Source organism: Ornithorhynchus anatinus, chromosome X2, assembly GCF_004115215.2.
Source record: "Ornithorhynchus anatinus isolate Pmale09 chromosome X2, mOrnAna1.pri.v4, whole genome shotgun sequence".
Lineage (NCBI taxonomy): Eukaryota > Metazoa > Chordata > Mammalia > Monotremata > Ornithorhynchidae > Ornithorhynchus > Ornithorhynchus anatinus.
The window spans coordinates 4,006,204-4,034,155 of NC_041750.1; the positions used below are offsets into that span (position 1 = coordinate 4,006,204).

Below are 27,952 nucleotides of genomic sequence, written 5' to 3' on the forward strand. Positions count from 1 at the left end.
TATTATCTCACAAGAAATATTTCTCTGGGCTCGGGATCACCCTCAGGGCCGGGCACCTTTAAAGTGATGGCACTCCAGGGGAACGGTGGGAGAGTGGTGGGAGAGGAGTGGGGAGGGGGAGACGGACCAGAAGCTTCCAGTGAACGTGATTCCTGTTGCTTTCTTCATCAGTATAAACTCTAGCGGCTCCAATCGGGTAATAAATAGCAGCTGTTCTCTCCAGGCAGACTCCCAGGGGTGTCAGGCCGGAGAAGGCAGGGCCTGCAGCCTCGGCCCGGCCCAGGGTGGGGGGTCGCAGGGGCCCTGCGCCGGCTGGTCAGGGTCGAGCCTGGTTGGCGATGCGGCAGGCCACAGCCGTGATGAGCGCCGCTCCCTTGCCCGATCCGTCTTCCGACTGAAGGAAGGTGACGGTGCATCGCGGTGTCAGCTCCCGCACCACCTCCTGCACGTGCCTGGAGAAGCTGCGGGGGACACGGAGCCGGGGGTCACCGCCAGCCGCGGGGGGAGGGGACCGCTGGGCCCCAGCTCCCAGCCCACCGCCCTCGCACTCACTGAGGATGGAGCTTGTAGAGGGTCCCGTCCACACCCACGGTGATATTCAGCTGGTCCAGCTCCCGGTTCTGGCGGATTTTCTCCACAACAGCTGCCACGCCGGCCCCGCAAAGCTGGGCGGCCCGCCGGGACACGGTCTGGCAAACCTCCCGCACCACCAGGGCGTCGTCGCAGGTCAGCTGCAGGCCCAGATCCAGCAGGATGGCCCGCACCTGCCGCAGGGCCAGGCTGTCCCTGGGAACAGGGGGTGGGAGGGGGGGAGAGGAGCCTCAGGATGGATATTTGGATGGTCGCCCTCATCCTCAGGCCCCTCAAGTCCCCCTCCCTCTGGCCCTCCTGCCCGCAGTCTGCAAAAATAATAATTGTGCTTACTCAGTGCCAGGCACTGTACTGAGAGCTGGGGTAGATACAAGCAAATCGGTTTGAACACAGTCCCTGTCCCACATGGAGTTCACAGTCTTAACCTCTATTTGACAGATGAGGGAACTGAGGCACAGAGAACTTAAGTAACTTCCCCAAGGTCACACAGCAGACAAGTGGCGAAGCCGGGATCGGGACCCTGGCCCTTCCAACGTCCAGGCCCGGGCTCTCTCCACTAGGCCACACTGATGGGCAGAGTGGGCCCTGAGTCAGCCACCCACCAAGGTCCAAGTGGAGGGCTGCACCTGCCCCCCTCCCTCAAATGGAGGGTCAGTCCTGCCCCTGCCCCTCCCCCCAGGGTCCGGCACCTCTCGATGTCCGACAGGAACTTGGTCTTGAAGATATCCTTGGTCTGGAGGCGGTCGATCTGGCGGCCCCGAAACAGGACCTCGCGCTCGGTGAGATGCAGCAGGATGGAGCGGACGATCTCACCCAAGAACATGCCACTAATGAGCTTCTCAAACCTGCGGGGGTGCCCGGGGTACCCCGAGCGGAAGGGGGTCAATCACCGCAGCCTTTCCCCCCTCCCCTCCGGAGCTCCTCCAAGTAGTTGGTGCTCACCCCTGCAGACTGCCCACTGGCTGAGGGTGACTCACTGTCCCCCTCTAGTCCCCCCAGATCAGGACCTCCCTCACCCCACTTCTGTCCTCCTGCCCCCTCTGACCTCCAGGCCCCCAACTCCCCTGTCTGGCCCCCCAGCCCCCGTGGCACTTACTTCTGCTTTCCCGGGTTGATGGAGTTCTTGTCCACCATCCGGTCAAAATCTGTGATGAGGTGTTCCAGCCCCCCGTCGTCCCCAAATGCCCCCCATTCCATGTTGATGCACATGCGCCCCTCCTCTCCAGGCACTGTCACGACGTGCTTCATCTCCTCCATGTAGCAGGCATTGGTGCCGGTCCCTGCAGAGCACCCGCTGGCTAGGGGTCCTCACCGCTCCCCTGCAGCTCTCCAGCCCCTTCCCCCACATCAGGATGGACCCCAGTAGTGGCTCCGCCTGCCCAGGACATCAAGGGGCATCACCCCCCGGGGACCTGAGGTTCTGGCACAGCCCCACACCCCACCCTGCCCAGGTCTCTGCCTTCGACAGAAGCAGCAGGACGTGGGGAAAAACAGTGTGCTGGATGCCCTCCTTTCTCCTTTCTCCTTTCTCTCCTTTCTCCCCCTAACTCTCCCCTAGTGACCCAGTACGGACCATCCAACAACCCTAATTCTCCCCTCTCCATCCCTGAACTCTCCCCCACTGATCCAGCAGATCATCTTCTCCCATAAGAGACAGGGGCTGTGCCCAAGTTTCACCTGAGTATTCCTTCCCTGCAAACAGTCGGTGCTTAACAGGTGTTCTTATCATTGCTAGTACATGGCAGCTGGAACTGTATTTGCATGATGAAGGGGCAGAGTTAGGACTTATTTGGTCAACCAAAGGGTTAAGGGAAGGGGAAGCTGGATCCCCTTAAGGGGATCGGGGGACACGGCCCAGTCCCCCAGCACCAAGCTGTGGTGGGTGGACAGAGACTGGTTCTCGGTTCCCGGCATCACGAGGAGGGGAATTGGGCCAGTGTTTGCCCGCCAGTGTTTGCCCGCGACTCACCAACAATGAGGCCGACCTCGCAGCGGAGGTCATCGTAGGCACAGGACATCATGGTCCCCACCGTGTCGTTCACGATGGCGACCACGTTCAGCTGCACATCCTGGGGTAGACAAGGGGACTACAGTTACCAGGCGACACCATCGCCATGGTAACTGGTGCAAAACCCAGGGGCCTTTAGGGAAGAGGGGCAACCTCCCCCAGGGAGGGTGGAGGGGACAGATGCTCTCCCCCAGCCCCGGAGGTTAGGGGTCTGGCCAGCGGGTTCTGTTTCCAGTAGGCTGACACCAAGCCTTCCACACTTGTGCCAATCCAGTAATAATAATTATTATTATGGTGCTTAAGTGCTTACTAGGTGTCAAGCACTGTACTAAACACTGGGGTAGATACAAGCTAATCAGGTTGGACCCAGTCCCTGTTCCACATGGAGCTCACACCTTTAATCCCCATTTTTCCAAATAAGGGAACTGAGGCCCAAAAAAGCTAAGCGACTTGCCTAAGGTCACACAGCAGATATGTGTCAGAGCCAGGATTAGAACTAAGCTCCTTCTGACACCCAGGCCTGTGGTCCAACCACTAAACCACCCTGCTCCGGTCTACTGTTCTTGCCAGCACGAGACCTTGTTTCGTTCTCCCCCAGTGGACCCTACCCACCTGTTGGTACGGGGCTTTATCTCCAGCTGGCACTGAATAATACCATGGCTACAGCGAGGACTTTCCATGCCCAGCCCCAGTTGGTCCCGAGGCCCACCTTTCTGCGGGCGATGGCCTGGCGGAGGAGGGTGACCACATCCTTGCCCTCACAGTCGGATGCGTTGAACCCCTTGGTCCAGCTCAGGAGGATGCCCTGCGGGTGAGAAGAGGGAGGGGAGGTCAGGTGAGGCTCCCATCTGGGCCCCTTAAAGGGGTGGTTTCTGACCTGACCACTCCCACCCGGAGGAGAGGGGGACCATCCCGCAACCTGGGCCATGCCCCTGGAACTGCCTCCCCCTCTTCCTCCTCTCCACCAAGCTACCTCTCTCCTCCAAAACACAGCTCAAAGCCCACCTCCTCCAGGAAGCCCTCCATGAACAATCCCCACCTCTCTATTCTTTCCCAGGGGTTAGTACACTGATCTACACCACCGCCACTACTAACCTACCACCACCATAATAATAATAATAATGGTATCTGTTAAGCGCTTACTATGTGCCAGGCATTGTAATAAGCACTGGAGATGATATAAGCAAATCGTGTTGGACGCAGTTCCTGTCCTGCATAGGGCTCACAGTCTTAATCCCCATTTTCCAGATGAGGTAACTGAGGCTCAGAAAAGTGAAGTGATCTGCCCAAGATCACACAGCAGACAATTGGCAGAGACCAGATTAGAACCTTGAACTCTGTCTACTACGCCATGATGCTTCAGACAGGTTCTCCAGCAGCCCCACTCTTTCTCGTCCTTTTGGAGGAAGGTTGCATGGCCTATGGGAGCTGGGTAGGTGGTCTCACCTCTTGGCTTGGGAGCCCAGAAGGGGCCAGAGCTGGGCCTGATTCTTTTCTGTCCCACTGGCCTTGGGGCTCCGTATAATAATGATGGCATTTGTTAAGCGCTTACTATGTGGCAAGCACTGTTCTAAGCACGGGAGTAGATACAAGGTAATCAGGTTGCCCCACATGGGGCTCACAGTCTTAATCCCCATTTTACAGATGAGGTAACTGAGGCACAGAGAAGTGAAGTGACTTGCCCAAAGTCACACAGCTGACAAATGGCGGAGCTGGGATTAGAACCCACGACCTCTGACTCCCAAGCCCAGGCTCTTTCCACTAAGCCACGCTGCTTCTCCGTATTTGGTGACCGAGCCCCACCGTCCTCTCCCTACCTGGTCCAGGCCCAGCTGCTGGCAGGGGAAGGAGAAGGTGAAGCCAAGAGGCAAGACTCTCCCTGCCAGCCCATTCTTCTTCTGGAAATCCACGATGCAGTTCACAATGTGGTCAAAGAGCTGGAAGAGACGGGGGAGGTGGGGATGGGGCCCGAGTGAGGGGGGCCCTGAGGCACAGAGGGGAACCCCCCAGACCCAGCCAACCGAGCTGGCCCTGCTTCCCGGGTCCCAGGCGCGAGGAGCTAGCTCATCGTGGGCAGGGGACGTGCCTACCAACTCTGTTGTATCATACTCTCCCGAGTATTTCGTACAGTGCTCTGCACACTGTAAGCGTTTGAAAAATACCGCTGATTGAGCAGGGAGGGGGCAAGGCCTGGCCCAGGCCCGGCCAGGGGCCCTACCTGCTCTCCGGTGCCCTGGATCACGTTCTCAGGGAGGGAGTAGACCTCATTAGTGATACTGATGCCGCTCTCCGTCCTGGCGCGCAACTGTACCAGGAGCACCCGGAAGTTGGTGCCGCCGAGATCCAGGGCCAGGAAGTCCCCTCGCTCTGTAGGGAGGGAGCGATCGTGGCTAGAGCCTGGGGCCTCCCAGAAGGGGCCATCCCTCCACCCCCAGCTTCCTCAGCCCTGCCCCGTACCCACAGGGAACCGGGTCCGGGCCACCCGGGGTGGTCTGCGGCGTGCTCAGCCAGAAATGGGCCAAGGGGTCCCGTAGCCAGTGTCGGTGGGAGACCAGGGAAACCCCTGCCACCCCTGATTATTATTATTATTTATGGTATTTGTTACGCACTTACTCTGTGCCAGGCACTGTACTGAGTGCTGGAGTAGATACGAGTGAACAGGTCGGACACAGTCCCTGTCCCATAGGGGCCTCATGATCTTAATCCCCATTTTCCAGATGAGGGAACTGAGGCCCAGAGGAGTGAAGTGACTCGCCCTAGGTCACCCAGCAGACACGAAGCGGAGCCGGGATTAGGACCCGTGACCTTCTGACTCCCAGGCCAGCTCTATCCACTGCGCCGTGCTGCTGCTTTATTGTTCTATTGACCTCTCCCAAGTGCTTAGTACAGTGCTCTGCACACAGTAAGCGCTCAATAAGTACGACTGAATGAATGAAGGAGATGCCCGTGCCACCCACCCCGCAGGGCTCACCGGAACCGTCGGGCGTGGCGCGGACAAAGGTGGGCAGCATGCGGAGAGAGGACGGCTCCCCGCGGAGCCCCCGCTCCATCGCCTTCTGCATCTGGGCCTGCAGCTCCTGCAGGTGATGCCCCTCCAGCCGCAGCGGGGCCAAGGTCTCTGCCAGCAGCCGCCGGTGCTTGGCCTGGCGGGAGGCCACCGCCGTCACCACCGCCACCCCGCGCCCACCGCCATCCTCCGAGGGCACAAAGGACACGTCGCAGGCCGGGACCAGGGCCTTGACCGTCTCCTGAAGGATCCGGCTGAAGCTGCGGGGCCAGAGGGCGGGGAGGACGCTAAGTCGGCTGGGCACCGGGACTCTCCCTGCCCTCCCCCTGTGCCCTCGCTCCACCCCTGGGATGCTGCTGGTACACGGCTTCGACCCTGGGATGATGCTGCTAATAAGTGGACCCGCCCCTGGGATGGTGTTGGTACACGGCCCCGCCCGGCTCCGTAAACATGGTACTCGTTTAGCCCTTCTTATGTGCCGAGCACTGTTCTAAGCACTGGAATAGATACAAGGGAATCAGGTTGTCCCATTTGGGGCTCACAGTCTTAAGCCCCATTTTACAGAAGAGGTAAATGAGGCACAGAGAAGTTAAGTGGCTTGCCCAAGGCCACACAGCAGACCAGCGGTGGAGCCGGGTTTGGAACCCACGTCCTCCGACTCCCAAGCCCGGGCTCTTTTCACTTAGCCGCGCCGCTTCTCCGCCGGTGGGATGCTGCTGGTAGGTGGCCCCCACCCTCCCCACCACACCTGGGATGCTGCTGGTACACGGCCCCACCAGTGGCCACGGCCACGTGCAGCTGAGGCAGCTCGCGGTTGGTCTGCAGACGGTTGAGGGTGGCTGCCAGGGCCGCGGCGCAGAGTCGGGCGGCCCGCGTGGACACGGCCTTGCACACCTGCTGGGCCAGCTTGCAGTCCTGCTCGCTGGCCGCCAGCCCCAGCTTCTTCAGGAGGACCAGCGTCTGGGCCGGCCCGGCCGACGGGCTGCGGGGCGGAGAGGGAGGGGGCACGGAGTTGAGCCAGGCCTGGGACCTCTGGTTCCGATGGGGTTCTAAGCTTCGGGGGGCAAGCAGGAAGGCGGGCACCGGGGCACTGAGTTGCTCGGCCTCAATCCATCGTATCTGTTGAGCACTTACTTTGTGCAGAGCACTGTACTAAGCACTTGGCAGAATACAACCCAATAGGATTAGCAGACCTTTTCCCTGCCTGCAACAAGTTTAAAGTCTAGAGGGGGAGACAAAATGCCAATCAATCAGTCAATCCATCGATGGCATTTCGCCTCACGGGGTGGGCATCCTCGGCTGCGAGCTGGGAGGTGGGGAGGATGCCCTCTAAACCCTCCCTTCCTCCTCCTTCTATACCAGCAGGACCCTCCCCCCTAAAAAAGCGGCTCTCAGAATGGACCCAGGTGCCCAGACCCCACCTCCAGGATCGAGGTCGAAAAGCCCTCTGCCACCTCATCCTCCCCCCCATCAATCAACCGTATTTACTGAGCACCTACTACGTGCGGAGCACTGTACTGAGCCTTTGGGAGAGTACAGTTATTATTATGATTACCACAGAACAGAGTTGGTAGACACGTTCCCTGCCCCCGACCCAGTCCACTCACTCTTCCATCTTCACCACGTGCTGGATGAGGATGGCGTCGCGCTGCTCGAGAGCCTCGGAGATGTTTCCGCCGAAGAGCGCTCCCTTCTCGGCCAGATGGACCAGCGTCAGACGGACCAGCTCGCCCAGGTACATGCCGCTGACCATCTTCTCAAACCTGCCGGGCGGGGGCGGATCCCGGGGGTCACAGATCCGCCCAACCTTTCTGCCCCCGCAGGTCCGGGCTGACTGGGGCTGGGGCACCCCATTACATGCTACCTATCGGACAGTCACCCGCCCCCTCCAACCCCCTGGAATCCAGTTGGACGCTCCTGTCCTAGGCCGGCCCCGCCATGCCGCACCCTGTCACTTTATAAGACCCGCCCATCCCCAACCCCGCCCCCTCCCTGGAGCCCTACTGGATGCTCCAGCCCTAGATTCAGTCAAGCAGCATGGCCTAGTGGATAGAGCCGGGCCTGGGTGTCAGAAGTTCAGAAGCTCCGCCACTTGTCTGTTGTGTGACCTTAGGCAAGTCGCTTCGCTTCTCTATGCCTCAGTTCCCTCACCTGTAAAATGGGGATTAATGTGGGACAGAGACTATGTTCAATCTGATCATTTTATATCTACCCCAGGGCTTAGAACAGAGCCTGGCTCGTAGTAAGCGTTTAACAAATACTATTATTATTATTAGACTCACCACACCCCCTACTACGCCCATCCCCTTCCTAGGCCCCGCCACCTCACCCATCCCTTGATGCCGGGCTGGACAACCCCCACCTCCCCTGACCCCAACCTCACCGTTGCTTCCCGGGGTTCAGGGAGAACCGGTCCAGCTGGACGTCGAAAGAGGTCTGCTTCAGCGATCCATCGTCTCCAAAGGAGCCCCACTGTGTGTTGACGCAGACCTTTCCTCCTTCCTGCTCCTCCTCCAATCCGGCCACGTGCCGCGCCTCCTCCATGTAGCAGGAGTTGGTACCCGTGTCTGTGAGGCCGGGTCGGGCCGGGCCCCGGACCCGGGGAAGGGCAGGGGGTCACGGACCGGATCGCTCTTAGGGGGCGTAGAGAGGGGGAGCGTGGGACCAGTAAACTTCCCACTTGGGAGGCCGCGGGAGGGAGGAGGCCGAGGAGAGCCCGGGGAGGCTAGGGGAGGTCGAGGGAGGCATGGGGGTGCTCCCGGGGGGAGGGGAGAAGTGGAGGGGAGACTGGGGGAGATGGGAGGCTGAGGAAGGTTGAAGAGGTGAAAGATGGGGAGAAAACAGAGAGGAAGCCTGGGGAGACACGGAGGTGAGAGACTGGGGAAGAGTGGGGGATGCCATGGGCGGCATGGGGTGTCCAGAGGAAAGCCGAGGGGGAGATGAGAGGCCGGGGAAGTGGAGGGAGCTCTCACCGACAATGAGCCCGATCTCACAGGGCAGCTCCTCAGAGCCACAGCTCATCATGGTGCCCACCGTGTCATTCACCACGGCCACCACATCGATCCTGTACTTCTGCTGAGAGGGAGGGCAGGAGTGGGGCCTCAGGGGTTATTGGCAGAGGGGGGGAAGCAGGATCTGCCGCCCCTCCAGTGCTGCCCAGGGTGTGCTTTCTGGTGGGCCCAGGGGCTAAAAGCAAGCATACACACCTCAAGCCCAGATCTCCGTCTTCCTCTCCCCAGCCCACTCACCCACTTGGGCCTGCCCACTCCCCCACCACCGATGCCAGACCCTGCCCTCTTCCCCCCACCTGACCCCGGGCCTCTCCCAATCCCCTGACCCTGCCTAACCTCTTGCCGCTTGATAGCATCTCTTAGCAGCTGTACCACATCCTTCCCTTCCACGTCACTGCACTTAAAGCCTTTCGTCCAGGAGATGAGGGTGCTCTGAGATGAAAGATGAGGAGGGGGCGGCTGGTCAGACTGTCTGATTGGGTTTCTCAGCTGGGGGTCCCCACTCCCTCGAGGCCCCCTCTGCCCCTCACTCCCACCTCCAAGTTTCCCACCTCTCCATCCTGCCCCCAGCTAATTAACAATGTCCTCCCCCCATCCCTGTCCCAGTGCCACCCCACCTGGCCCGCCTCACCCGATCCAGGCCGGTCTGGTGACAGGGGAAGGAGAAGCTGAAGCCCAGTTTGATGGGCTGTTTGTCTCCCCTGACCTGCTGCTGATCCAGGAAGTTGGTGAGGCATTTGGCCACAAAGTCGAAGAGCTGTGGGCAGGGGGAGCGAGTCGTGGGGGCTGGTTCTCCGGGCTAGGGTGCCCTGGGCCCACCTCTTCCCTGAGCTCTGATCTGGCACTCCCTCCCCTCCCGTCTTCCTCTCCCCACTGTCCCTGGAACTCCCGCGGCCGGCCCTTGGCCGGCCTCGGCCGCCCACTCTCAGCCGGGGCCTGGCTCAGACTCGGTCCAGGTTCAGACCGTCCCCTGGGCTCGGGCGGGGGCCACGCTTGGATCAGGCCCCGCTTCCGGGGTGCTCACCTGCAGGCCCGAGCCCAACATGACGTCCGAGGGGATGGAGAACACCTGGCTCTTTGGTTCCACCTTACGGTGGGCATCACCGGTGAGCGTCACCCACAGCACGCGCAGAGTGGCATCGGTGCCCCCCAGCTCCAGCACGAGGAAGTCACCTTTCTCTGAGGATGGGGCAGGGTGGTAGGAAGAGGTCAGGTTGAGATCCCCAACTTCCTCGGCCCCTTCCTGCAGGCCCCTCCTCCCACTCCCCACTTGTAGGATTTGCCGTGGGCTGGGGGATTGATGGGAACTGCCTCTCATGCCCTCGGGACCACCTGAAGCTGGGGGAGATAGGGGGCCCCGCTGGAAAGGGCTGGCGGGGGCGAGGGGAAGAGGACCCTCTTCCTTGGGCCCCAGAGCAGGCAGGACAGGGGCCCAGCTGGGAGCTGGCCGTGGCCACCCACTCACCGGTGCCATGCGGGGTGGAGCGCACGTAGGTGGGTAGCATCTGGATGGAGGAGGTGCTCTTGGTCTGGCCCTGGCTCAGCCCATGCTCCATGTCCTTCAGGATGCGGGCCTGGATTACCCGGAGCTGCTCCTCAGACAGGTCATAGACTTGCAGGCACTCCTGCACCTGGAGAGAGAAAGAGAGAAAGAGAGAGGTGTGTATGGGGGCAGAGCTGAGAGCACCATAGGCATCCCAAGCCTAAGCGGAAGATGGAAGAAGGACCCCAGAAAGGGGTGGTGGAGAAGAAACCCTGATGACCCTCACATCACCTCTGACGGTTCCTCCTCCTCCCTCCCTCCTCCTGCCCCAGCCCGCCCGAGTCCTGGGGCGGGGGGTGGGAGGGCAAATGAGGGCCGGAGGGCATTGCTTGTGCATCAGAGCTAGGTACCGGGCTAGGCCAGGGCAAGTCGCCGGGAGTCGGGAGGGGGCAAGGTCGGGGGACTCACCAACTCGGGGACCCCATTCTGCAGCACTTCACTCTGAGGGACGCTCATCCCGATCGTGGGCACTGGACAGCAGCCGACTGTGGGGAGAGGGAGGCAGATGGGCATCTGAGGTGCCCTGACACCCCAACACCACGTGGATCTGGGAGGGGGCTGGGGCATGGGACTGGCTGGGAATTAAGGAGATGGTGGATGTCAGCTGACCCTCTATGTCTAATGCAATCAATCAGTGGTATTTATTGAGCACTTACTGTGTGCCAGGCACTGTACTAAGCACTTGGGAGAGTCCAATATGACAGAATTGATAGACACAGACCCTACCCACAATGAGTTTACCGTCTAGAGGAGGAGATAGACATTAATAGAAATAAATTATGGATATGGACATAAGTGCTGTGGGGCTGAGGGAGGGGGGAATAGAGGGACCTAATCAGGATGACGCAGATGGGAGTGGGAGAAGGGGAAAGGAGGGCTTAGTCAGGGAAGGCCTCTTGGAGATATGCCTTCAGTGAGACTTTCAAGGTGGGGAGAGTCATTGTCTGTTGGACATGAAGAGTGAGGGTGTTCCAGGCCAGAGGCAGGGCATGGGCAGAAGTCGGAGGCGAGATAGATGAGTTCGAGGTACAGTGAAAGGGTTGGCATGAGAGGAGCGAAGTGTGCAGTCTGGTTTGTAGTAGGAGAGCAGCGATGTGAGGTAGGAGGGGGCAAGGGGATTAAGTCCTTTAAAGCTGATGGTGAAGAGTTTCTGTTTGAGGCGGAAGTGGATGGTTGACCACTGGAGTTTCCTAAATTATGGGAAAACATGGCCTGAACGTTTCCTTAGAAAAATGATTCAGGCAATAGAGTGAAGTATGGACTGGAGCGAAGAGAGAGGGGAGGAGGGAGGAGCCCGATTCAGTAATCAAGGCGGGACAGGATAAATGCTTGGATTAACGCGGTAGCATGAAGTTCTGCTCCCCTCAACGCAGATGTGGTGGAGTGACTGGGTGGGTGGGGGTGGGGAGGGACCGTGGGCCACAGTACGAGCCCCATTAGCTGCTGCTTGGAAAGTTGAAATTGGGAAACCGAAAGGGCAGAGTAAACATTTTAAGGAAGTGGTGGTAAAACAACTCAGACAATGCTGTGACCCAGTTGAACGCTGGAAATCGGTTGCTGAGGACAGACCAGGATGGCCCACAGCAAATACCAAGGGAGCCGTTCTCTGGGAGCACGAAATTTATTTGGAGAGGGTCGGGAGGCAAAAGAGAAAATGGCACCAGACACTGCACGACACAGAGCACAAGCCTGGGAGTCAGAAGGACCTGGGTTCTAATTCCGACTCTGTCACTTGTCTGCTGTATGACCTCGGGAATGAAGCTGCGGGGGATTGGAGAAGAGGAGGTGCCTATACTTGACTGTTTTCTCCCTTTACTTACCCCTTCCTCAGCCCCACAGCACTTATGGCTATATTTGTAATTTATGTATTTATATTAATTATAAATTTATATGAATGTCTCCCACTCTAGACTATAACTTCCTTGTGGGCAGGAAACATGTCTACCAACTCTGTTATACTGAACTCACTCAAGGGCTTAGTACAGTGCTCCGCACACAGTAAGCGCTCAATAAATACCATTGATCGCATCTCCTCCAAGAGGTTCATTCAATCATATTTATTGAATGCTTACTGTGTGCAAAGCACTGTACAAACGCTTGGGAGAACACAATATACCGTCAGACACATTCCCTGCCCACGGTGAGCTCACAGTCTGGAGGGGGAGATAGACATTAACATAAATAAATAGATAAATAAAGATATAAATTACAGCTATACACGTATGTGCTGTGGGAAAGGGAGGGAGGACGAATGGAGCAAGTAAGAATGGTGCAGAAGGGAGTGGGAGAAGAGAGGAGGAGAGTTCAGTCAAGCAAGGCTTCCTGTGGGAGATATGCCTTCAATAAGGCTTTGAAGTGGGAGAGAGCAATTATCCATCCGATATGAGGACAGAGGTCTTTCTAGGCCAGAGGCAGGACGTGGGCCAGAGGTCGGCGGCGAGATAGACGAGATAGAGGTACAGTGAGAAGGTTGGCACCAGAACAGAGTGTGTGGGCTGGGTTGGAGCAGGAGAGCAGAGAGGTGAGGTAATAATAATAATAATGTTGGCATTTGTTAAGCGCTTACTATGTGCAGAGCACTGTTCTAAGCGCTGGGGGAGATACAGGGTAATCAGGTTGTCCCACGTGAGGCTCACAGTTAATCCCCATTTTACAGATGAGGTAACTGAGGCACAGAGAAGTAAAGTGACTTGCCCACAGTCACGGTGGTTAAGTGCTTTAAACCAGTGGTGAGGAGTTGAGATCTTCCTCAATTAAGCCCCCTTTTCCCCGGTTCGTTCTCCATTATTCGTCTACGTACGTGGATCTGTGACCTTTGGACATTTGATATTCACCCCATCCTCAACCCCACGACATCCATGTACCTATCTTTAAATTCTATATTATAAATTACTTATTTGTATTAATGTCTATCTCCCCCTCTAGACTCTAAGCTTGTTGTTGTCTATTGTAATCTTGTGCAATAGAATATCCACTCATTCTACTGTATTGTATTCTTCCAAAATCTAAGTGCAATGGTCTACCATTGATCAATCAGTGGTATGTATTGAGTGCTTACTGTGTGCAGAGCACTGTACTAATCACTTGGGAGAGTACAATATAACAGAGTTGGTAGACAAAGTCCCTGCCCACAGTGAGCTTAGAGTCTACAGGACTGTCCATAGTAAGCACTCAATAAATACCATTGACTGGATTTGCCAGAGAAATGCTGTCATCCTGAATTGCGCATGTGTCCACATGTACACATTCATTCATTCATTCAATTGTATTTATTGAGCGCTTACTGTGTGCAGAGCACTGTACTAAACACTTGGTTGAGTACAATTCAGCAATAAAGAGTGACGATCCCTGCCCTCAGTGAGCTCACAGTCTAGACGGGGGAAACACACACATAAACACACACACCTCGCTCCCTTCCCCACCCCCCCTTCTCTGGACTCTGGAGCATCTGCCCTTCCGAGCAGGCCTGGAGTCCTGCTGATTCCAAAGCCCAGACTGGAAGTGATCAGGTGCAGGTTGAGGTGGACAACCACACCCTAGGGCCACATTCAGCCGCAACCCAGAAGGGCCGGGTGGGCAGGGGCAGGGGTAGGGTGGCACCTAAGGCTGACATTAGGGTTTCTGGACAACCTGCCCAGCACTGAGGCTTCCGCTATGGCAGGTGAGGTGACACGAAGCCAGTCTGAGCTTATCACACGCACACACTCGACCACGCATCCTGAGACAGATGGGGTGGTCACGGTGTGGGGGTTCTGCCTGCCACCGAAATGGGCCAGGAGAGGAGGGTGAGAGGAAGTGGGTAGACGGCAAGGGGACTGAAGCCCCCACCCTCCCAGTCTCTCTCTGGCAGCCTCCCCCCCACAGTCTCTGGGAAGGATTTTCTAAGGGGTGAAAGGTTGACTGAGAATTCAGTACCCTTCTGCTTCTGGTTCCCCCAAGTCTGCTGAGAGGGAGGATTTGGGAGGCACTTAAGGCCAGGGACTGAGTGAGAGAGTGTGTGCGTGTGCGCGTGTGAGAGCGAAAGAGAGAGAGAAAGGAAGAGAGGGCACACACCCCTCTCCGTGCGGGTGGTGGGAGGAGTGGAGGAAGGGGGTTCTCAGGAAGATGGGGGAAGGAGTAGGAGAAGAGGGGGGGGGGGAAAGGAGGAGAAGAAGAGGGGAAGAGGAAGTGGAGGGGGAGAAGAGGAAGAGAAGCAGCAGGAAGAGGATGATGCAGCAGAGCTTTGGTCAGATCCTCCCGACCTTATCTTTCCCCTCCCCCTCTACCCTTCTATTCCCCCTCTCTTTGACCCTGACACCTGCCTCCCAGGCCTCTGTCTTTTTTCAGCCCCACCCGCTGGACACCACACCTCCAAAGTAAATGTGCACATATACACACACAAACCCCCTTAGCCACCCACCCACCCATAGAAACACCCCACTACCAACACAGGAACCCCTGGGTTCTCATCCCCTCTCCCCCATGTACCTGCTGTGTGAACTTGGGCAAATCATTTAACTTCTCTTAGCCTCAATTCCCTCATCTGCAAAATGGGCCTTCAACACCTGTTTTCCCTCCTATGTAGACTGGGTCGCGATTATCTCCTCTATCTCAGCAATAGGTACAGTGCTTGCCGTGTAATAATAATGGTATTTGTTAAGTGGTTACTATGTGCCAGGCACTGTACTAAGCTCTGGGATGGATACAAGCAAATCAGTTTGGGCACATAGTAAGCACTTAATATCACAGATGTTATATTCATTAAAGCTTGCCCATACTCAAACACCCGCTCCTCAGACATTTCCGAACACACAACTGTGAGCCGATGGGGGTACGCACACTTGCATACACGCTTTCAGAAAGTACGCATATGCACACACAAATAATAATAATAATAATGGTATTTGCTAAGAGCTTACCGTGGGCCAGGCACTGTTCTAAGCACTGGGGTAGATACAAGATAATCAGGTTGGACTCCATCCCTGTCCAACACGGGGCTCACAGTCATAATCCCCATTTTACAGATAAGGGAACTGAGGCCCAGAGAAGGGAAGTGACCTGTCCAAGGTCACACAGCAGACATGTGGCAGAGCCAAGATTAGAAACCATGACCTTCTGCCTCCCCGGCCGTGCTTTATTTACTAGGCCACGCCGCTTCTCTAATGTACAGCTGTCTTTTGAACTCAAAGCACCACTGAGGAGTTTACCTATGGGGGTGTGTGTGTATAGTGGGGGAGTGTATGTGTGTTGGGAGGGCCCTGAAAAGGCTAGGTGGGTACATAATGAAACCACCCCTGTGGCGGTGCCGTGTTTACTGCCTGCAGCACCTGTGCATATGCACACACGCACACTAGCCGGTCGAGAAAACACACCCATTCGACGTGTGCGCACAGACTCCAGTTGCCCCATTTTCAGACAAGAAGTGGGTACCCGGGGTCGGGAGTGGCAGGGTTCCTGGCCCCATAGGCAGTGAGGGTCCCTGCCCTGAGGTCCCCACCACCCACAGCTCCTGGGTTTGGGCCCTCACTCGCTGCTGAACCTGCTCGGGGAGGCTGAGCTGGGAAGGGCCGGAGGCCGGGACCCAAGAGAGCTTTCTCCCCTCAAACAGCAATGGCGAGCTTCCTCTCGGCCCCAGGCTCGGCCGGTAGCCTGGACAGCCCCCCGATGGGCCCACTCGACCTCTCTAGAGGCAGTGCTCCCCCCTCCTCATGACCTCTCCTCTGCCGTCCTCCTACCCGGCATCCCCTCTCCTCTCCACTGCCCACCTTCCCCATCTCTTCCTCCTCCTCCTTTTCTCCCCAAGCTCTCCAACCATTCAACACTAGGACAGGGCCGGCAGCCAGCTCCGCAGATGCAGCGGGCGGTCTCAGTCCTCCCCATCTTCAGCTGCTAAATAGAGCCAGGTCAACAAGAGGCTCAGCGGCTCTTTACCTTACCGTGGCACAGGGCGGGCTGGCTGATTGGCCGGGTGACACCAAGGCTGGTTGGGCGGTGGTCCGGTTGGCACAGGGTTGGCTGGGTGGTTGTCCGGGCGGCACAGGGATGGCTGGCTGGCACCGGGCTGCCTGGTTTCAGACCTCCCCGGGAAGCTATGTGACCTTAGGTTCCCTCCCTGAAGCCAACACAGTTTCCCCGTCCTCGGTCGGGCTTTACAAAGTAAAGTGAAAGCGAGAGGAAAGAGATCTCTTAAATCAGATCCCGCCCCCTTCCTCCCCCAAGTCCACCCAGGGCCATCTGCCATACTCTGGGAAACCAGGGTTTTACGCACTGTCCAAACCCAGTGCGCTCCCCAAAAGGCCCGACCCCAGAGCCGGGGTGGGGGCCAGGGTCGTGAGCCCAGCAGCGGTGAAGGAGTGGGGAAGTAGGCGCTCTGGGGGCAGGAAGAAACAGGAAGGCTGAACTCAGATATCTAAGTGAAAACCAAAAAGAAGGACTGAGTCCCACTTTCAGTGGAGGGAAGCACTTGGGGCAGGGGGGGCAACCAGGGTCAATTTGGCTGTAACATGGCCTAGTGGACAGAGCCCGGGCCTATGTGTCAGAAAGACCTGAGTTCTAATCCCGACTCTGCCACATGTCTGCTGGGTGACCTTGGGCAAGTCGCTGCACTTCTCTGGGTCTCAGTTACCTCATCTGTAAAATGGGGATTAAGCCTGTGAACCCCAGGTGGGACAGGGATTGTGTCCAACCTGATGATCTTTATCTAACCCAGCACTTAGAACAGTGCTTGACACAGTAAGCACTTAAGTACTATCATAATCATTATTATTATTCTGGGGCAGACACTTTTGTGTGGGGCTTTAATTGAGGGGAGCTGGGTGAGATTGACCTGGCAATGATTCTCAGGGTATTTGTTAAATGCCTGCTCTACGCAAAGCCCTGTAATAAGCACTTGGGTTAGCTACAAGATCATCAGGTCACAATGCCCAACATGGAGCTAGCTCGCAGTCCAAGCGGGAAGGAGAATGGATATCAACCCCCGACCCCACCATTTTACAGACCAGAAAACTGAAACGGAGAAATGAAGAAACCGGACCAAGGTCAAAGAGCAGGCCAAGTGGCAGAGCCGGAATTAGAACTCAGGTCCTTCTGACTCTCAGGCCTGCGTTTAATCCACTAAGCCACACTGCTTCTGGCTACTTGTCTGTGGTGTGACCTTGGTCAAGTGGCTTCACTTCTCTGTGACTGTCACCTGATCTGTAAAGTAGGGATTAAGACAGTGAGACCCGTGTGGGATATGGACTGCGTCCAGCCTGATTAGCTTGGATCTACCCCGGTGTTTAGTACAGTGCCTGCCGCATAGTAAGCACTTAACAAATGCCATTAAAAAAAACCTGTGATATTTATTGACCACATAGTATATGCAGAGCACTGGACTAAGCACTTGGGAGAGAACGATATAACAGATCAGAGCAATGGTTGTACCCGCTCCATCCCCTGCAGGAACTGTTTGGACTTTCATCCACAGCTTAATGACGTGGAGTCTTCCCACTCTCACTTGCTCCCCCCCGTCCTCCTCTCTCTCTTCCCCCGCTCCCCCACACCACCCCCACTCTCTCCCCTCCCTTCTCTCCTCCCCCGCCATTCCTCAGTCCACACAACTCATTCCCTATCAGGACTCTGGCTCCAGCTCAAAAATCCCGTTTTCGTGGAAGGCCGTGGGCTAGGGGAGGAAGGAGGGTTGGGGGCCGGGGACAGAAAGCTTCTCACAACACCTTTTTCTAAGGACTCCCTGCCCCTTCACCCTAGGTGGGCATCCAGGCCACTCCCTTCTCACCTCTAGTCCAGTGATCCGCACCCACCTCCTGCTCCTGCTCCTACTTTTTCTACCCTTTACTACTCTTAGAAGCAGAGCACTTTAGGGGCTAGAGCACAGACTTGAAGGACCTGGGTTCTAATCCCGGATCCGCCACTTGTCTGCTGGGTGACCGTGGGCAAGCCGCTTCACCTCTCTGGGTCTCAGTTTCTTTATCTGTAAAATAGAGATTCAATCCCACTCCCTCCTCCTTCGACTGTGAGCCCTGTGTGGGACAGGGACTGTGCCTAACCTGATTATCCTGTGTCTATGCCAGTGCTTTTCTTTTTCTTTTTTTATGGTATTTGTTAAGCGCTTACTATGGGCCAGGCACTGTACTCAGAACTGAGGGAGATGCAAACTAATAACAATAATAATAATAATGGTACTTATTAAGCGCTATGTGCCAAGCATTGTTCTAAATGCCAGGGTAGATACAGTCCTTGTCCCACATGGGGCTTACAGTCTCAACCCCCATTTCTTTACAGATGAGGGAACTGAGGCTCAGAGAAATGAAATGAGAAAAGACTTGCCCAAGGTCACACGGCAGACCCGTGCGTTAATCAGGTTGGACACCGGACAAATAGGGCTCACAGTCTTAATCCCCACTTCCAGATGAGATGAAGCCCGGGAGTCAGAAAGACCTGGGTTCTAATCCTGACTCTGCCACTTATCTGCTGAGTGACCCTGGGGAAGTCAATTCACTTCTCTGGGCCTCAGTTACCTCATCTATAAAATGGCGATTGACCGGCAGCCCATGTGGAACTTGGACTATGTCCGAACTGATTACTTTGTATCTACCCCAGTGCTTAGAACAGTGCCTGGCTCATAGCATCGTACTCTCCCAAGCGCTTAAAATAGTGCTCTGCACACAGTAAGCTCTCAGTAAATACCATCGAAACAAATACCCTTTTTTTAAAGCTAGTTATAGTCACAATACCCGCCCTCAGGATCTTCCAGTCTCTTGTGTGCGGGGCCCTGGACTAAACGCTTGGGAGAGTAATACTAACTGAGGTATGCGTTAAGTGCTCATTATGTGCCAAGCACTGTACTAAGTGCTGGGATAGATGCAAGCCAATCAGGTTGATCACAGTCTCCATTCCACCTGCGTCTTCCTGCCCAACTAGAAGGAAGGGCAGTCGAGAGGTGCAATTTTTGGCCTCAAGGAGCTCGGGGAAACAGACGCTGAAATAAATTGAGGATGGAATCACAACCTTTGTCTGTCACGTCTTCTCCCATGACTCACTTGACTTCTCTCCTCCCCCACCCTTTCCCGGCATCGAACTAGTTCCTCACGGGACCAAGAACAACGGACCCAGGTGGAGGGAAGGGCTCATCAGAACATAAAAGCGGAGGGAGGGAAGGAGGAAGGCTTAGTGGAAAAAGGCCAGAGACTTCAAATCTTATCTACTGTATGACCTTGGGTAAGTCACTTAGCATCTCTGGGCCTCAATTTCCTCATTTGTACTATGGGGATTCGGTGCTCTTTGTCCCTTTTACTTAGACTTTGAGCCTGCGACTGACCTGATTCAATCGATCCATCTTATTTATTGAATGCTTACTGTGTGGAGAGCACTGTACTAAACCCTTCGGAGAGTACATCATCAGTTACTTATACCTCTTCCAGAGTTTGGAACAGCGCTTGATACGGTGGAGCACTTAAGTTTCATTCATTCAATCACATTTATTGAGCGCTTGCGGCGTGCAGGGCACTGTACTAAATGCTTGGGAGAGTACAACTACCATCATAATAATAAGGAAGGGAGGCTTTAGTCCTACTATGTCTAGGGCCCTTGAGTTCTACCTCAGAGCATGAGCGGTGGCTACTGTCTAATCTCCCACCACAAATATTAAGCGCTTACTGGGTGAGGAGCACCGTACTAAGTACTTGGGAGAAAGGGGGCATTGGAGGGGAGAGTCGTCCTCCACGCGGGGCCCAAGAGTTCCTGCTTACCTTGATTCCATCTCCTCCCCGCGACCGCAACCCCTATGGGAAGAAAAAATCCACCTCCAGATTCAACCCTGCCCTGATCTGCAGACCAAGAGATAAACACTCCTCACCCTTCCCTGGTTTATGAAGCTCTACCTCCAATAAATTGCCATTTAATGAGAGAGAAACCCAGCGGGGGTTGAGCTGATGGTGCATAACTGATAAACTGCTTTTCATTAGGGGGAAAACAGGGAACGAATCAATACGACCATCAAAATATGACACTTTCCTCCTGGCTCCAAGAGCGAAGGCTTGCGGCTCCGGGAGTTTAGGGCCGTGCTTGGAGGCTCGGGGTAGCTCGGGCTCTTAGGACGAGGCCAAGCGGTGTCCTGCCTTCCACGGAGCAGGAAGCCAGTGGCTCAGTCTTTTTATTCATTCAATAGTATTTGTTGAGCGCTTACTATGTGCAGAGCATTGTGCTAAGCGATTGGAATGTACAAATCGGTAACAGATACAGTCGCTGCCCCTTGACGGGCGAGATGGACAGCAGCTCTCCATGTGTCCTGGAGGGCTGGAAGCTCCTTGAGGGCAGAGATTGTGTCCACTGACTTTCCCAAGTGCTTAGTTCAGTGCTGTGCACATAGTAGACTGGATGTTACGTGAGAGCCTATTTATTGCTATTGTTCTTGTCTGTCCGTCTCCCCCGATTAGACCGTGAGCCCGTCAAAGGGCAGGGACTGTCTCTATCTGTTACCAATTTGTACATTCCAAGCACTTAGTACAGTGCTCTGCACATAGTAAGCGGTCAATAAATACTATTGAATGAATGAATGGTCCTTGAGGGCTGGGATTCTGTCAGTCAGTTAATTGTATTTACTGAGCACTTACCTTGTGCAGAGCACTGTACTATGTGCTTGAGAGAGCACAACTTAGTAAACAGATACATTCCTTGCCCACAACAAACTTACAGTCTACAGATTGTCAGTAGTAGATTGGAATAGTAATAATAATAGTGATGGCATTTGTTAAGCGCTTACTATGTGCCAAGCACTGTTCTAAACGCAGGACTAGATGCAAGGTAATCAGGTTGTCCCATTTGGGCTCATAGTCTTCATCCCCATTTTACAGATGAGGGAACTGAGGCACAGAGAAGTTAAGTGACTTCCACAGAGTCACACAGCTGACAAGTGGCAGAGCGGGGATTAGAACCCACAACCTCTGAGTCCCAAGCCCAGGCTCTTTCCACGAAGCCAAGCTGCTTTTGTAGTTGTCAGTAGATTGTCTACTGACTCTATTGGAGTCTCCCAAGTGCTTAGCTCAGTGCTCTGCACACAGTAGACTGGAAGCTCCTTATGGGAGCTCCCTCTTGCACCTACCCTAGCACATCCCAGTTCTGCCACTTGTCAGCTGTGTGACTGTGGGCAAGTCACTTAACTCCTCTGTGCCTCACTTACCTCATCTGTAAAATGGGGATTAACTGTGAGCCTCACGCGGAACAACCTAATTACCCTGTATCTACCCCAGCGATTAGAACAGTGCTCTGCACACGCTAAGCGCTTAACAAAGACCAACATTATTATTATTACTCAATAGAGTGCTTGGCACATAGAAGCACTTAATAAATATCACAATTATTATTATGATCCCACGTGCTTAGTACAATGCTTAGCACACAGTAAGCACTCAATAAATACAATTGAATGAGTGAATGAATGAATACTCTTACCTGCTGCGTGACCTCGGTCAAGTCACTTCCTTTCTCGGGCTTTGGTTTCCTCGACTGTCAGATGGGGATTCAATACCCGTTCTCCCTCCCGCTTAGACCACGAGCACCAGGTGGGAGGGGGCTGTGTCCGACCTGATGATCCCGCTCAAGTGCTCGGTGCTGGGAACATAGTAGGCGCTTAAATACAGCGGTTATTTTTATTTGATCCCGGGGAGGCTTGGCGGGGTCCTCGCCCAAGGCTGACAGAGCGGGAGGGTGGGAGAAGGAGCCGAGACCTTCTGGTACGGTGCCCGGGGGACAGCTAGCCGTGATTAAGCGGCCGCCTCCGCTAAGACCCGCCCTGGGCCTCGTTTCCCCGACAAGGTCACGCTGGAAACTGCTTCCCCGGGGGAGGAATCGAAGGTCTGTGAATGAGGAATATTTTTTTTCAACATAAGCTGGCCTACAACACGTTTCTGGGCCTCCTGGGCAAGACAAAGGGGCAGGATCGGCGAGACCCTCACCTTCCTCTCGCTGAGAATGGCACCGGCAAACACCACTGGCATTCTCCTGCCGGACGGGGCTCCTATTTGCCCTGACAGAGGGCAGTTCCTTCTCTGGAGCACACGGTGGGCGGGGGCTATGTCTATTTATTGTTATATGGTACTCTCCCAAGTGCTTAGTACAGTGTTCTGCACACAGTAACCGCTCAATACTACCGAATGAATCCGGAGCTGATGCAATCGTAATGATACTAGGGTATCTGGTAAGCACTGACACTGAGGCTAATATGCAATACATTCGGTTCGGACCCAATCCCTGTCTCGCATCGGGCTTACCATCTAAGGGGAAGAACGGACACCGAATCTCCATTTTACAGACGAGGAAACTGAGGCCCCGAGAAGCAAAGTGACTCGCCCTAGGTCCCACAGCAGGGAAGGGGCAGAACCAGAATTAGAACTCAGATCTCCCGCTCCCCCCGTCCATCCCGTGCCCTTTCTCTCCATTGGGCCACGCCGCTTCTCTCTCAAGTTTGGATCCGGGCAATCCCTCCAGGGGACACTTATGGCGGGAATAACGGTCTGAGGCCCAGGCTTGGGCTCGGACACCCGGGTGGGGAAGGCCCGGCTCCACCACAGTCCCCTTGAAGTGGTGCTCAAGCAGCGTGGCCTGGCGGGAAGACTTCTGGCCTGGTAGTCGAGGAGCCTGGGCACTAATCCCGAGCTCCACCCTTTACCCGTGGGGTCACCCGGAGCTCTTCGGGGTCACAAGGGAATGCAGAGGGCAGATATTTCCGCTGGGGCCCTCTGGGGTGGGGGGGAGGGGGCCTGCCTTCCGGATCACTCCCCAAAGAGGAAAACTGCAGAAAAGCCCCAGTAGAGGATAAACCTCCCTGAAGGCAGGAGATGTTCCCAAGGCTGAGTTCTGTGCTCTGCAGAGACCGTAGACTGCGTCCCCTACACTATAAATTCGCTGTGGGCAGGAAATGTGTCCGTTTGTTTTTGTACTCTCCCCAGTATTTAGTACAGTGCTCTGCACAGTCAGCACTCAATAAATAGAACTGACTGCATTCACCCACCTTGGTACTTGTATGTAAACATCCTTTTCATTTCTTGGCTTAGTGGCTAGAGGACCGGCTTGCGAGTCAGAAGGACACAGGTTCTAATCCTGGCTCCGCTGTATGTATGCTGTGTGACCTCGGTAAAGTCACTTCACTTCTCTAGGCCTGTTACCTCATCTCTAAAATGGGCATTAAGAGGATGAGCCCATTGGGATAGGGGTTTAGAACAGCGTTTGGCACATATTAACTGCTTAGCCAGTACCATAATTATTATTTCTTTTTGACCACCGTAAATAGCTTTGTTTTTTCACCCCCATTAGAGTGAAAATTCCTTGTGGGCAGGGAACAAGTCACTTTATCCTATCTTTCCCGAGCGCCTAGTACAGTGCACCACCCTGAGGGGGCTCTGTAAAGTCTACTCCTCCTGCCACAGCAGAAGTGCAGGAAATCTCACCCATCGTCTGGCTGATCCAGAGGTCCCTAAGCCACCGGTTCTCTCCAGGATTTGGGATTTCCTCCTTTTCCCTACGATCAAGCAGATTGGAGCCATTTCTTGGAAGGAAAACCGCATGTGAGGCTTTGGCTGAGCTGGGGTGACCACTCCCCGTCCCCCCCCACCCCTGACCCCCCACAACAGATCCAAGAAATGTAGCCACGCAACACTTCCACCTTATGGTTTCAGGATTTCATAAAAACATAGATAAATATATTTAAATTTTTCTCTTCGGCACTAAGGGAATTCCGACGGCAAGCTAGAAAACGCTGGCTCTGGACATCGCCTCCCGGTACAAATCTTAGAAAACGTCAGATACGGCGGTGGTCCGGTCTGCCTGCTGGCGAGGGGGGCCCGGCCGGGCGGAGGGGGCAGGGGAGGGGGGTCCGGCTCAGGATTTTCTCCTCCTTCCTCTGCCGGCTCTGGTCTGGGCCCGGCCGCCCGGCCGGATGGACAGCTGCTTCTTAAAGTCCACCAGGCAATCTGTGGCCTCCGAGATGGAAACGAAGGACTTGATGGGGGAGTCGTCGTCGTTCAGGTCCAGGGGTGAGAGGCGACTGCAGCCTTCCCAGCTGGGGCCGGCGGCCGCCCCTCCGTCCTCCTCCTCTGTCCTTGAGAGGGGCCTGGGGGAGGAGGCCAGCGAGAGAAGATCAAACGGGCCCAAACGGGGTCTCCGCCCCCCGCCAATCACCCTGGCCCCGGGCGGGGCCGGCCACCTCCCTGAGGCCTCTGTAACGTTCCAGCTGGCCGGACCTCCCCTGGGATGGAGCCTGCTCCCCTGTCCCGGCCATGACCCCGGCTGCTTTCCCGGAGTGGAGCTACAAAGCCAAAAGACGCCCCGGAGAGAGGATCGTGCCCCGTAGGCCAAGCTGCCCGGGCGGGACACCTCGGGGAACCGGGGATCCAGGACCCCAACGGTGCCACTTTGCTCCACGCCATCCCTCCTCGCTCCCAAATCTCCAGGCCCCTCCTGGCCAACACTCCCACCTTCGTGTAAGCTGGGGCTGCCTATGACGTTCCCAAACCGTCCTCCCTTTTCTTCCCACCCCCCTGACCTTAGGGCTGCACCTGGCACGTTGCCCTCCCTGAACGTGGCCCCATCTTACCTGAAGGCTCCGCCTTCTGAGGACCCCAGCTTCCCATCGGCATCTGTGACGACAGGAAAGTTGCGGGGTACTTGTTTTTCCTACAGGCTTCTCTGTGGATGGTGCCCCGCGGTGGGCAGAGAAGGGGTGACCCCTACCACACTTGCTAACTTGGGGGCGGCAGAAGGGTCTGACAAAATGTTCCTCCTTCAGGCCCAGGCGGAATTGGGGACTTCGGGGCGGGGGACCTGTGACGCCCCCCCCCCCCATATTCCAGGAACTGCCATGTACTTACAGGAGCGGTCATTCCCCAAGGTTGTAGTTACTGGGGCTCCAGGACTTCTCCCAACTTCACCTCCAGTTCTCTGAGGAAATTCCCCACCTTTCTCCTCCCACCTTTCTCCTCCCTTACGCTGACCCCTGGGGACTTGAACATCCTCGTGGACCTTCTTGACGACCTCCCCCGCAGCTGCCCACTTCCTCTCACTCCCCCACTGCCCCCAGACTCCACCATCCCCCACCCCCTCGGACCCCGCCAAAGGTCTCCTCGTCACCAGCTCTCGCGCCGTCTCTGACCCGGCCTAAGCACAAGCCACCCGGATCTCCGGCTCGGAGTCCCTCACCTGAGGCGTTGCTCTCGGACCGCTCCAGGAGGCTCAGGAGGCGGCCCTCCTTTCGGGCTCCTTCCTGTCCCGGGGAGCGGGGAGAAAGAAACACGTGTCACCCTTGGGTGGCACTGAGAGCCGGCCTGCTCCTCCGGCCAGACTCCCAGGCCCAGCCCATGTCCCTCTTGGGATGGGGAGATGGGTGTGGGAACCAGGTTTGCCTTCTAACACACACACACACCCACCATGCAGCACATACTCTCATGCACACACATTCGTGCATATACTCTCACTCATATATTCTCTCTCTGCCCCTCGTGCCCAGAGTCCCGGGGAGACAGGCAAACAGCAAGCGCTGACGGGTGACCATCCAAATCCGGCCCCCTGGTAGGCAGTGGTCGCCCCCCACCCTCAAAATCCCTGACCTGTCACCCTGAGACACCCCACTGCCGTCGGCTCAGAGGACGGACGGCCCCGCCTCGGACCCGGAGCCTAGACTAAAACGTTGGGCAGCTCAGCCAAGTGGTCAGTCGTCCTCCCCGAGGGGTTGGTATTGGGAACTCTCCGCCCGGCTGCAGTGCGGAGCCAGCCCCTGGCGCGTGCCATCCACTTAGGCGGCTGCTGCCGAATGTACCCATCTTCCCCGGGCACTCAGGGGTAACCTTAGGCTGACGTAGCTGCCGGGCTTTCCTCCCTGCTCCTCCAGGATCCAATTTCTGGGGGTGGGTCTGCAGCCTCCACTTACAGTAACAATTATAATCACTGTCGTATGGGTAAATAATAGTGCTAGGGGTCAAACATCGCGCTAAATGCTGGGGTAGACTCAAGATAGGCAGGTTGGACATAGTCCCTTTTCCAAACAGGGCACGGAGTCTAAGAGGGAGAACGGGGATTTCGTCCCCATTTTCCAGAGGCGGAAACTGGGGTCCGGAGAAGTGAAGGGACTCGCCGAAGGTCACCCAGCAGGCAAGTGGTAGAGACGGGTGTAGAACCCAGGTCGTCTGACTCCCAGGCCTCAGCCCTTTCCACTAGGCCACATTGCTTCTCTTACAGTACCCAATCAGGGCAGCCGGTTGGCTCCCCAAAATTTCTGGGTCTTGGCCATTTGGAAAACTTCGGTAGGGGATGGTGAGTGTGGGGGAGAGGAAAGAACCACAGCACTCTGGATAGAGAAGCATCATGGCCTAGTGGAAAGAGCCCGGGCCTGGGAGTCAGAGGACCTGGATTCTAATCCTTGCTCTGCCACTTGTATGCTGTGTGGCCTTAGGCAAGTCACTTCCCTACTCTGGGCCAGTTCCCTCATCTGTAAAATGGGGATTAAGACTGAGCTCCATGCGGAACGGGGACCGTGTCCAACTCCATTTGCTTGTATTTACCCCAGTGTTTCGTACAGTGCCTGGCACATTGTAAGCGCTTAACAGATACCACAGTTATTATTATAATTACTCGGCCCCCACCCACCTCAGCTTTACAACCTTGTCACTGGGCCTTTCAGTGACCCACGGGACCAGCCCAGGGGGGTAAGGGGAGAGCGAAGGAATGGTGGGACAACGACTCACAGAGGCCTCTCCCCAGCCAGTGGCCGAGCTGGGGGTCAGGACCGGGGCTAGTGGGCGGAGCGGCCCCTCGGGCCTGGAGCCCCTGGGTCCGGGGCGTGGAGCTCACCTTCCCGCTCCTCGGTCTCCGCGACTTCCCGGGACCGTCCGGGGGCGGGCCGGCCTGCAAGGTCCGAAGGCAGTCGTCGACGTGCCGCCGGTAGTCGGCGAACGGCACCAGGGACCTGCAGAGATAACACTTCTCCCTCCTCCCCGCCCCGGGAGAGAGGGAAGAGGCGTCACGGGAGGGTGGTGGAGCCGGGGGGAGTCTCCAACAAACGGCGCCTTCCCGTCTCCGGGCCGTTACCGCCGAGAGTCCCGTGCCAACCGGTCCAGATTCGCTCAGCGGGGCGGCCCGTCGACCTAACCCGATGCCAATCAGGAGGGCTGAGTGATTAGCGGTTCTGCCGGGCCGCTTCCCTGTCCTCCCGCTGCTCTACCAGCGGGGTGATAATGAAATCGGCTCCTCTAACTACCTCTAACAACGCTGATCGCTCTTCGCACGTAAACCATTCTGTCAGACGGCGCCGGAATGAAGTGTTATGGTTCTTTCGGGGGCGGGGGAAGGTGGGGGAGTTGAAATCTCAATGGGAGGAGGAGCCCCGAAGGGCGGTAAATCAAGGCGACAGCTTTTACTCGGGTGGCTGAACTCTTCCGATTAGTAAATCAGCCCTGCCTATTCGCTGACTTCCTCCATTTTACAGCCGGCAACAGCGGCTGAGGCTTGGAGCAAGGGGTCTTCTGGGAGCCCTTCTGGGTCATCCCCTCCCGAAACCCCTCCCATCCTACCCCCTTTTCCCCGCCTCTCGAGCTCAGAAAAAGGCCGAAAACGGTCTGCCACATCTCGGCCGCAAGCCGGACCTCAGATGAGACCTTAGATGAGGCTTTTGGGCTGCCCATCCTTCCCTCCCCCATCACCGCCGGACAGCTGGCACACCCGGGTGCCCGGGGAGCGGGATTTGGCTGGTTGCGGGTCAGCGTGGCCCCCTCGTTAGGCTGGCCACCCCCTCAGAGACAGCCTTTGGGGCGGTTCGGCCCCCACTGCCT

The 27,952-nt window shown here is 56.2% G+C and overlaps 2 protein-coding genes across 8 annotated transcripts in view; both read right to left on the reverse strand.

The window, feature by feature from the left end:
* Positions 1–134: 134 nt before the first annotated feature.
* On the reverse strand, positions 135–21,627 carry HK3 (hexokinase 3). Of its 2 annotated transcripts, none has more exons than XM_029052448.2 (21): positions 21,588–21,627; positions 19,886–19,918; positions 16,076–16,286; positions 10,569–10,645; positions 10,083–10,248; positions 9,642–9,796; positions 9,249–9,374; positions 8,954–9,049; positions 8,579–8,678; positions 7,990–8,173; positions 7,214–7,369; positions 6,355–6,588; positions 5,571–5,866; positions 4,818–4,966; positions 4,417–4,536; positions 3,309–3,404; positions 2,561–2,660; positions 1,688–1,871; positions 1,281–1,436; positions 553–786; positions 135–461 (listed from the first exon to the last, which is right to left on the reverse strand). In XM_029052448.2, the coding sequence occupies exons 4-21, from the start codon at positions 10,614–10,616 to the stop codon at positions 317–319; spliced, it is 2,745 nt and encodes a 914-aa protein (XP_028908281.1). In that variant the 5' UTR covers positions 10,617–10,645; positions 16,076–16,286; positions 19,886–19,918; positions 21,588–21,627; the 3' UTR covers positions 135–316. The 2 variants fall into 2 exon arrangements, with proteins under 2 accessions (XP_028908281.1, XP_028908278.1); XM_029052445.2 differs by having other exon boundaries at positions 8,579–8,681.
* A 2,184-nt stretch (positions 21,628–23,811) lies between these two features.
* UIMC1 (ubiquitin interaction motif containing 1) overlaps positions 23,812–27,952 on the reverse strand; it is a 35,735-nt gene continuing 31,594 nt past the window's right edge. For 5 of the 6 annotated variants that reach the window (XM_029052355.1, XM_029052353.1, XM_029052354.2 and 2 more), the window contains 4 exons: positions 26,976–27,114; positions 25,329–25,392; positions 24,727–24,769; positions 23,812–24,243 (listed from right to left, as the gene is read on the reverse strand). In XM_029052355.1, coding sequence (XP_028908188.1) covers positions 24,012–24,243; positions 24,727–24,769; positions 25,329–25,392; positions 26,976–27,114 — 478 coding nt within the window. In that variant the 3' untranslated portion in view covers positions 23,812–24,011. Of the gene's footprint in view, positions 24,244–24,726; positions 24,770–25,328; positions 25,393–26,975; positions 27,115–27,952 lie in introns of those variants that run through there. The other variant, XM_029052358.2, reaches the window with a different exon arrangement.